The sequence below is a fragment of the Squalius cephalus genome (genome assembly GCF_949319135.1).
Source record: "Squalius cephalus genome assembly, chromosome: 3".
Taxonomy (NCBI): domain Eukaryota; kingdom Metazoa; phylum Chordata; class Actinopteri; order Cypriniformes; family Leuciscidae; genus Squalius; species Squalius cephalus.
In genome coordinates, this window is record NC_137124.1 from 3,382,542 (window position 1) to 3,393,473 (window position 10,932).

The window sequence follows — 10,932 nt, forward strand, 5'->3', positions numbered from 1 at the left end:
TAAACTGTCCTGTGTGAGTAGTGATTCAGCACTTGTGGATAGTTCGGTAGAATGAAATATCCTCATTCCTTTAATATCTGCGGGACTCGTGTGTCTGTCTCTCATAGCAATCGTGCCCTGTGTCATACCAGTCATGTTAAAAAACATGAATGTATTCACACATCCACAAACATTATTAGATCCATCAGCATGACGACAAGTCCCATGATTCCTCTCATCACTGCATCATCAACCTACGACTTTGTTATTGTTAGAGGTTAGTGACCCCTAGTGGCGAAAAAAAAGACATATTGTAGCTTTAAGAATAAACCATATTTCATTTTATTGAGACGCATATAGATACTCACAATCATATTTTAAACAAGTAATTAGTAAATATATGACTAGTGCAAAACACAGGAGTGAGGAGAAGAAAGAAGCCACACCACCAGAATAACAAGATCCCATGAAATCAACAGACGTGGCTTGTGCGTTGCTTTTATTGTAAACAGTCAATATACTATCATCCTCGAATCATGATCTTCTACTTTATATTTAACAGCAAGTATGTTTGACTGAACAGTCACAGATGAAAACTCATGTTGATGTCATGGGGTCTTTAAAACATATAGTGCACATTAGTATTTTAAATACCCAAAGAACATCACATTGATAGTAATAATAGTAATACTTTTAAAATACAGAAATTAATTTCATTGTACTGATATAAGCACATTATCTGATGATCAAAACAATACAAAAAGTGTTTGCCAGTTAAAAAACATTCGCCAGTTTAAGGACACAAACACATCCTTCACTCCTCAGATCTGCTGCAGATGAAGTTGAGTTTGTCGTGTTCAGGACGGCTGATCCAGTGCTGATCTCCTCCAGACTGAACTGCTCCAGATCTCACTCCAGACACACAGTTCTCCTCTCCTGTGCCGTTCCCTGGAGCCCAGTTCTGATAGCACACGGTCTCTCCGCTCACCCAGAACCAGAGGCCCACAGTGCAGGAGTGACGTAAACCCAACCACACCGCCCCAGTAGACGCACCTTTAACCACATTCATCACACGACGCTGCATCTCGACTGAATGAACCGAGACCAGATCCGTATAATTCTGTCTGCAGTATCTCAGAGCTTCAGGCCACGTCAGAGTCTCGTTGATCAGAATCAGTTTATCTGGACACAAAACAAACCACAAGCAAAAACTAGAGAGAGACTGATCAAAAACAACATGCAGAACAAACACTGTGGAGGAATCTGTCATGTCAGACATGTAGCGTGAACTTTAAGATATCTGGAGGTGATGGATGGATTGTGTGTGTTTGTGAGGATCTGCTCACCTTCATGACACACAAAAGGAAGTTGGCTGTTGCAAAAGTAGGCATGCCATTGACTCAGAGCGTTCGGTCCGATCACTGTACAGTTTTTAAGTTTGTTTACAATATCAGGTTCACCAGAAGCCCAGTATCTGAAAGAGGAGTTACTCTGATCTGACCACTGCCATGGGTCTCTGACTCTGAACAGACCGATCCAGACATCATCAGATCTCTGATTATCATTGATGAACTTCTTAACCTGTTGACTCTCATTCTGGTTCCTCACACTGACCAGATCAATGTGATTCTGTCTGCAGAAACTCTGAGCATCTTTCCAGTTCTTCGTCTGATTGACAAAGACGAGTCTTGTGTTCGCTTTAAGAAAAAAAAAAAAAAAAACGTTTAAAAAAAAAGTTTGTTCTTTTTCTTTTTCAGTAACTTTTCTGAACATTACTATGATTTTAAAGCGCTTCCTCTTCAGAACACTTGATTAAGAGCCTGAAGAGAGAAACAGAGGAAGATGTTACACTGCATCTAAATATGTTAATTATTTAACATAATTCATATTTGATATGAAATATATGACTCCGCTTCGCGTCGGGGTCCCGTTCAGCCTGTCGGGGTTGTTATTCACTATAACAACCGCCTCGCTATACATTATCCCTTACATATATATATATATATATATATATATATATATATATATATATATATATATATATATATATGTGTGTGTGTGTGTGTGTGTGTATATATATATATATATATATATATATATATATATATATATATATATATATATATATATATTCATGATGATTCACACCTCCTCGCATAAAAGCTTTCTTACACAAAACACGTCTTACAAATTTTAAATCAATTGTCTTCTCTGAATGAGCAGTCAGGATGATTTTCACATAGTTTTGGAGCAAATATTCTAGGCTATGTGATACAATTTTCAAAAGTCGTGTGAAAAAATAATCAGTATGGGTTTCATGACCTTATTTCAGTGACAATTGGTTGTTTTTTTGTTTTTTTGTTTTTCTTCACAAACCACGCAGAAATGTCATTATCTCAAAACTACAAACTTTTACACACATGCTGCTGATATATTATTGTAGCAGAGTTTGTGCTGAATACAGTGTAATCAGACTTTAGCCATGAAAATGTCACAAGTAACAGAAATAAGCACAAATGTCAGAGCATGTCAGAACACCTCCAGGGCCAGAAAACACCTCAGACCCCAGAGGGTTAAAGGTCTTTGTTTTCCACTAGGGGACAGAAATCATCCACTAAACTAAAACATGGCATATTTTCCATATCTCCATGAATGAAAAAGAGAAATGTAAGCTAGATCTTCTTTAAACTAAATTTAGTCTACAACTATAGAGGTAAAAGATAGTGTTTAAAATAGTAGGCTACATGTGTTAAAGAAAAAAAAAAAAAAAATATATATATATATATATATATAGTATATATATATATATTTTTTTTTTATTTTTTTATTTTTTTTGGGCTCCATGATTGAAGATAAAACATTTCAGCATTTTATCATGAAAAGGCTGCTTAATTTAGTGGCATTTTCAAAAGGAGGCGTAGTGATGATGTGAGTAATAATACTTCTCTGTTTTACTCATTTGAATACAGCGAGTCAATTAATTTACCTTAATTATCATTACTGGAACAATAGGGGTTTGTAGTGGTTTTGTAATCTGTCTTAAAAACAAATTGACCGAGGATACTTGACAAAATGAATATCTCCAAACAAAATATCAGTATACATAAAGTTCATGTATTGTTCTTTTTAAGCACTATTTTTATAATACACATTTTATAACAACATTTGCACATTTGTCTACAAAACCTCTGGATTTATTTTTCTACACTTAAGATATGCAAATGAAAAACTAGCCTACCTGAACAAAATTATATTCTTTGTGTTTTATTTTTGATAAATCATTGAATATGCACCTGCTGCGCAGACGTCACACATCATCAGCGCGTTCTGTAAGGCTTTGCAGAAACACACAGTCACTGAGTGCCACAAACACACACAGTGTCTTTTACAGTTCCTCCTGAACCAGAACAACGAGCTTATTCTGCGTTCACACCATGAGGAACCGTAATTATGAGATGACAAACTGTGACATTCTACCAGGAGCTGTTCACGTCCTCAGACTCGGATTCGTGTGTTTCTATGTCAACACTATCAACGCCGAAATGAATCTACAGCAGTCAGGACTAGAGCTCCGTATGCTGTTTACAATTATTATTGTTATGTTATGTGCTTTGAGTCATGAGGTAATTTGACACTGTCTCTCTTGATGCTTAGCCGACTCTGCTGTGTGTGTTCTTGTGTTTTAAAGGAGCCGTGGGTTTGGAGATTCTGAACGGAGAGTGGGCTATTGCTAGCCTCTCTGAAGTTACCTATCCAACCTTTAATTTATAAGTTAATACTGTGTGTGTTAGTAGAAGACGTTCTGGAGCCGTTATATATATGGTGCATGGGCGTCGGAAGCAAAAAAAAATGTGGGTGGGTCATCCTCCAGATTTTTTTTACTGGAGTAGATTAGGGGTGTTCCCAAAGCCAAATACCTTATCTAAACTATCTATGCAATAATGAGTGAGAGTAAAAATTAAACGAGCGCAAATCCTTCTTTCAGAATTTGCGTCTTTCAGAAATTGCGTGCATCTTTCAGAAATCCGAGCTTGGCAAGAGTAATATCAACTCAAATAGGCTACTACATCATAGACATGTTCTACGAAATGATATTGTATATTATTGTATGCATATTTAAATGATTTTAAGTATTGTACAATATGATACTCGAATGAATGGAATAGGCACAGCATGATCACAAATCAAACAGCGTGTTAATTGCCGTCTCTGCGCGTCTCCGCTCTAATAGCCTATAATCAACTAAGATTGATAAGCATTAATTACTTCTTGATATGTCCATTTAAATGTTTTAAACTTCGTATGATGTGATAAACTACATGATATATTTCTTTCTCACTATCTCTTGAAGCTGAACCTCATTGTCCCCGTGCACTGTGAGGTTTTTTTTTCACTGCAACTTTGCTGGCTGCGCGTCGTCTCGTTTTATTACGACTCTCAACTGTGTGGTTACAAAGTATATTACAATGGCATCGAACACAGCTCAGCCAATAATAATCAAGAACTGGAAGTGTCCGTTTTTATAACGTGTTTTGACACTTTTTTTTTCTTGCTATAGCATTATAATTTTTTTTGAATAATGCTGTATTTAAAATTAAAAAAACAATAAAGTTTATCACTTTGAACATTGAAAAAAAAAAAAAAAATCCCCTGGGAGAAACTGTAAGTTCTTCTAAGTAAAAGAGCCAATCACTGCAATCTGTTAGAAGCTCCGGTTCCCATAGGAACCTGAGACTCGCGCTTTGGACAGCACATGCACATTGGCTCGTCTAGCCTGAAAAGTAAGGGTTTGGTCCATAGACAGTATAAGAAATGGACACAGCGACCCCATAGACTTCAACGGAGAAAAGTGAAGTCAGTTAGAAGCACTCTCTTCCTGATGGCTGAGCGACTGCGCAGACTCAAACTGAGCTTGACCACATAGATGTGATGTGAGCAACCCGTCTGTCTTCTAGTAGCTGTGCCAAGAGAAATCTGAATCATTCCCTTCCCAATATTGTAGAGACGGAGAGTGTGAGTAGGAGCTGTCCATGAGCTAGGAGCAGGAGCAACTTTATGACTCTCTATTGGCTTCTCCCTTGACTTTATCAGACTTTATGCCTCCACATCCCCCCGATTGCCCGCAAGCTTCTCCTCCTGTCTCTACGGTAATCTCTCTACTGTGCGACAGAGAGTCGCGTGGTTATGACGCAACCTTTAGCCTATTTTGACAAAAACTGCTTCTACTGGGCCATAACGTAAGATACAATGTAATGGAGCCTTTTATACATTTTCGTGTTTCTTTATAAATAAATAATGGATAAATAGAGTCTTTAAACCGATCAGATGTAAAGTTATTTGCTGTCAGAGTGACGCCAAAATGAATGGGAGTCAATGGAATGCTAACAGCAGGTGATGGTCTGCTAACCAATAACAGCCCCCCGGGGAAGGTACGCTTTCCGGGTGCTGGATTACCCCCTTGGTTTGGTCGGACTCTGAATGAGCCAAATGGATTTGAGCAGCAGCGTGGAAATCAACGCTGTAGCTAAAACGCGGAATGGAGTTTAATTTATTAGGGCATTCCTCAAGTGGAATGGATCTGACTGACGGCGCTCTGAAGAGTGAACAGACATATGCGCTGAATTAGAGACGGTAAAAGTGAGTGGGTCCAATATCATTGGTCTTAAAAAGTGGGTGGGTTTTGTCCCACCCATATACAATGGTTCCAACGCCCATAGGTGCATCTTTAAATGAATGGTTGTAATTTTATACCTGCACTCACTGTTGCAGACGAAATGACGAGTATCAGTACATGGCAAATCATGAAATTGTCCATTTCTCATCATAGCACACTCATCTCTGCCTTCAGGTTGCCCAGTAGCCCAGTAAATTATCAAGTACTCTCAGTTCTTTTAGGAACTCTTGTATAACTAAACTATACTAACTAAGCTTTTGTCAATACAACATACTATTCCTCTTTCACTTTTCTTATTTTTTTCTTACTTTTGCTTTTAAGTAAGTCTAACTAATTAGATTTTACAGTACAGAATATGGTGCATCTTTTATAAATAAATGTTTATTGTGACTGTATGGAGCTGCACTTACTGTTAGATGAACTGCAGATGAAAGTCAGGCTGTTACTACATGACGCATCATGCCATTCTCCATTTCTCATCATAGCACACTCGTCTCTGCCATCAGGTTGTGTAGGTCTCCAGTTGAGATAGAGCGCAGGTTCTCCTGAAGACCACTGCCATTTATCAACATCCTTCCTCTGCAGCCCAATCCAGATATTTCCATCATTCACACTCTTCTTCAGCTCGTTCATGTCGTTCATGTTGTCAACGGTGGCCAGATCTGTGTAATTCTCTCTGCAGAATCTCTGAGCTTCAGTCCAGGTCTTGTTCACGTTTATAAAGTGATACTGACGCTGAACACATTCAGATACGGAGCAGAGAGCTGTGAAAGAGAGCGTTTGATTTAATGCTTTTCATAACAGGGTCAAACCTGATGAAACTATAAACCATAAATAATACAGCAAACACACTCACCAATGAGAAGAAGAATCAAATATAGAGTTTGGTCCATTTCTGAGGAAAAACACATTGAAAAACTCAGAAGTCAAACATTTCCAGATTAATTTTGGAGGTAAATATGACAATTTCATTTAGTATCTCAACAGCAGCATGAATTCACTGTAATCATTCAGACAATATTAACATCAGAAAGTGTAATTGTGTTTGAAGAATGAACATGTTCTTACTTTAGAGGTCGTGTGTTTCTGTCCTGAGTCTGATGTTTCTGTCTGCAGATTTACACTACGCTATTATTATATCTGCTCTCATCCCTCATTCAGCTCACCACATCATTTGTGTATTTCTCTAAAACTAATTTTCATATTTTACTTCCTCCTTATTTGTGTTTGTCTTCCTCTGTTTCTCTATATTTGCATATTGACGTTTTTGTCAGTATTAGTCTATATAAATATGAACCTTAATCAAAAAAATGATATGAACATTTACAATTTACATCTGAACATTCACAACTAAACAGCAGCTTTAAAGATATTGCTGAACTGAATAACTCGTGTTTTATCCCTGATCATCTTGACATAAATGGCCGTTCCATTCTTGCGATCTTTGCACTTCACCATTTGTCTACGTGTGTAGCGGTGTGTTATCTGTGTTGTGTCTACTCAGAATCACTCTTGAATGCAGAAATTTGTCCCATCAAATCCTCCTTTTATAACATCTGTAGTAAAAACAGATAATGAGGACTCGTGCAGCCCTTAGAGCAGTAATGAACGATGCTGAGAAAGATAAAGGATCAAATCAACGTAAAGAAAACCACTTAAAGAAAGAAAATAATTAATAAAACATACATGTGTCCATCACAGAGGGACTTGAAGTCACAGTACAACAGTATAACCTATGAAACAGTCATTTACAAGATTACGGCCTTCAGCACGTAAACTTGCGTGACCCACCGCTGTGAATGCGCATGCAGACTGGGAAGAAGCAAAGTGTGTCACTGGCGGACGGAAAGAATGAGGAAAGCCCAAAAATGGTCATGGCAAGTGGAATCACAAAATAAATGTTCTTAATGCACACCAGCTACACTTGCATGACATTTTCCTTGTGTTTGGCCCAAGTGTTCAAGAGGTCATGAAGACCGCAAGTGTGTGTAGAACTTTTGATTACCCGATGGGACACATTTACAGTGTTGTAAAAATGCAAGTGTTTACAGAGCTTTATTTTGATTCTAGCTTTGCATTTTTAAATAATCCTCTAAGCGTCTGTACAGCAGTGCCTATAGTCATATACATATATGTAACACGATTTACTAGTAATGATGGTGCTTTTAATTAAAGCTACAGTCCGCAGTTTTTCCTCTTTGTCGCCATCTCTGTTCGAAATCTGCAACTGCAGTTATTCGCGGAATTATCAACTTTACGAGCGTTGTCAAGTCAAATATATTTGTATAGCGCTTTTCACAATACAAATTGTATCAAAGCAAGGAACCGAAAAACTCCATCAAGTGACCTAATGGAGAAAAATAAACCTTGGGAGAACCCAGGCTCAGTCGGGGGCCAGTTCTCCTCTGGCGTTGTGCCTCGGCACGGCACGGCGCGGATGAATACAATGTTTTGAGGAGAATGAGCGGCTCTCAATCACCGCGCCGGTGTGGTTACTGTCATTCGCAATCACAGATTATACTTTTTGGAAATATGAACAACATTAGAATTTTCACCAGAAAATGTCGTCTGAACAAGTAAGTAACATCCACTTTTGTTCTGACCAACCAAGGGGAAAAAAGCATTGCAGTAAATCGCGCTGATTAAATCTAATCTAACGATCGCTTCTCATATCACATCAAACCATGCAAATTATTCTTTGTTCTCAAATTGTTAATGTCAGCATTGCATGACTACACTTAATGCCCTTCTGATATTTATCCTTGTTTTGCCAGTTGCAGTCTCTTTTTTTCTCCCAAGTCCGAAGTCTTTCGCGTTTTACAATGGGTGAATCTCCAGTTGTCACTGGTTATTGTCGTTTGAACCATTCTGGATCCGCCATCAAATTGATAAGCAGAGGCGGACAGAGTACACAGCTACATTACTTGAGTAAAAGTACAGATACCCCTTGCTAAATTTTACAACAAAAAAAAGAACAACAGTCAGATGTCTACTTAAGTAAAAGTACTAAAGTACTTGTTTTTAAAAGTATTTGAGTATCAAGAGTACAAGAGTACATTTTCTAAATATTGCATTACCGCCACAGTGCTTACATTGGTAAACACAGCAAACACTTGAAGCGAAAACTATCATTAACTTGTTCAGAAAATTAAAATAGTCTGGCGAGGTGGGGCCACGGCTTGGCACTTTCCCGGGATGCGATATTTTTTTTCCCAGGATGGTAGGGGAAGTCTCATGAATATTCATTAGGGAAGTCATCCCTGATTGGTCTGATGACCTAACCCCACCCCTAAACCTACCCACCACTGGGGGTCTTATGACCTCCATAACCCCGCCCCTAAACCTACCCGTCACTGGGGGTCTTATGACCTCCATAACCCCGCCCCTAAACCTACCCGTCACTGGGGGTCTTATGACCTCCATAACCCCGCCCCTAAACCTACCCGTCACTGGGGGTCTTATGACCTCCATAACCCCGCCCCTAAACCTACCCGTCACTGGGGGTCTTATGACCTCCATAACCCCGCCCCTAAACCTACCCGTCACTGGGGGTCTTATGACCTCCATAATCCCGCCCCTAAACCTACCCGTCACTTGCAACACTGATTGCGACACAGGCTGTCGCAATCAGTGGCGCCTGCACAATCCAATCACATTTGAGAGGGTTTCCGAGATGTTTCTTTTTTCCTTTTTTCTTTTTTTTTTTCTTTTAGAAGAAGTAACGGGTACTCACGGTTATGGATAGAAATGTAGTGGAGTAAAGAGTACAATATTTGCCTCTCAAATGTACTTGAGTAAAGTCATGAGTACTCCCCAAAAATGCTACTCGAGTAAAGTACAGATCCCTCAAAACTGTACTTAAGTACTGTACTCAAGTAAACGTACTCCGTTACTGTCCGGCTCTGTTGATAAGTTTAATTATACCAAGTGCTGTGAGAAGGTCAAGGTCAAGGTCAAGGTAGCATTTATTGTCTCCCTTAGGAGAGATTTGTTTTAGATTAGGGAAATTGCTGCCACATCAAGACATAACACATAACATACAACATTTAAAATAAAATAAAAGTAAAACACATTCCAGTCCCAAAATCCTACATCATAAAAACAATACATATATCATATATCATAACACAACACAGCCCTCAGTTCCTGCCTCTTGTACCCTCTATTACCATTATTTATCTTCCTGCAGTTGCTCATTAATTAATTTAATAGACAACGGTAAAAATGAATATTTATATCGGTTATACTTGCATAATGTAACCCTGTATCTCCGACCAGAGTTCATCAGCGTATACTCAGGATACAACACATGCGAAGGGTCTAATAAAATCTTGTTGGCCTGCTGGGTGATACAACGCTCAAAAATATCCTGTAAAGAGCTCATTGTCTGTGTCCCCATGATTTTTCCTGCCACTCTCAACACATTATTTATTTGGGCTCTCAATTTTCCTGTTAGACTTCCGAACCAAACAATAATTCCATACCTTAAAACAGACTCAATCGTTGCTTTATAAAAAATTAACATGATATTACTGCTCACTCCAAACAATCGCAATCTCCGTAGAAAATGTAAACGCTGGTGGACCCTTGTGCACACCCATGATACATGTGTGTGCCACTTAAACTCACTATCAATGTAAACCCCCAAATATTTATATGAAGTAACCTGCTCAATAGCTTCACCATGAACCACAACAGAGCTCCTATCCCCCACTGATCTGGGGTTTATGATGACCTCTTCAGTTTTTTTAAGATTGATCTGTAGATAATGGTCGTCGCACCAGCCCACAAACGCTTCTATAGCAGCTGTGTAGTCGTCAATACTGCAGTCTCTTGTCAACAATTGCAATACTACTGTGTCATCCGAAAATTTTATTATAAATTGATTTGATTGCTGACTAATGCAGTCGTTTGTATACAAAGTAAACAGAAATGGCGAACTTACGCACCCTTGAGGGGCCCCTGTACTATTCACCGCAACATCCGACAGCACTGAGTTAAATTTCACCTGTTGTGTCCTATTTGTTAAAAAGGAATAATACCAATTAATTATAAAAGGATTAACTTGTAGATTAATTAATTTCTCTAGCAGTTTATGTGGTTGGATGGAGTTAAACGCAGAACTAAAATCAATAAAAAGCAATCTAGCATAGGCAGCTGGACTCTCCAGATGCTTTAAAACCAGGTGTGTTAATGTAGAAACCGCATCATTAGTACCACGATTGCTTTTATATGCAAATTGATACTGATCTAAGGATGGCTCCACTTCCTTACGCAGC

At 38.5% G+C, this 10,932-nt stretch overlaps 1 protein-coding gene across 1 annotated transcript; it reads right to left on the reverse strand.

Annotated features, from left to right (window-relative positions):
* Nucleotides 1-294: 294 nt before the first annotated feature.
* LOC307155337 (C-type mannose receptor 2-like) lies at nucleotides 295-6,809 on the reverse strand. Its single transcript, XM_079865941.1, has 5 exons — nucleotides 6,722-6,809; nucleotides 6,510-6,548; nucleotides 6,064-6,417; nucleotides 1,326-1,676; nucleotides 295-1,161 (listed from the first exon to the last, which is right to left on the reverse strand). Exons 2-5 carry the CDS (start codon nucleotides 6,544-6,546, stop codon nucleotides 794-796), a joined length of 1,110 nt encoding a protein of 369 aa, XP_079722067.1. The 5' UTR covers nucleotides 6,547-6,548; nucleotides 6,722-6,809; the 3' UTR covers nucleotides 295-793.
* Nucleotides 6,810-10,932: the final 4,123 nt, after the last annotated feature.

Bases quoted from the DNA above. Each gene is read 5' to 3' on its own strand.
- LOC307155337 (XM_079865941.1), bottom strand. From the start codon at position 6,546: ATGGACCAAACTCTATATTTGATTCTTCTTCTCATTG. The intron at 1,677-6,063 runs GTAAGTGCAGCT...TTTTTCTTAAAG, and splicing joins CATCTGCAGTTCATCTAACA to CGAACACAAGACTCGTCTTT. The intron at 1,162-1,325 runs GTGAGCAGATCC...TTTTGTGTCCAG, and splicing joins TCCTTTTGTGTGTCATGAAG to ATAAACTGATTCTGATCAAC.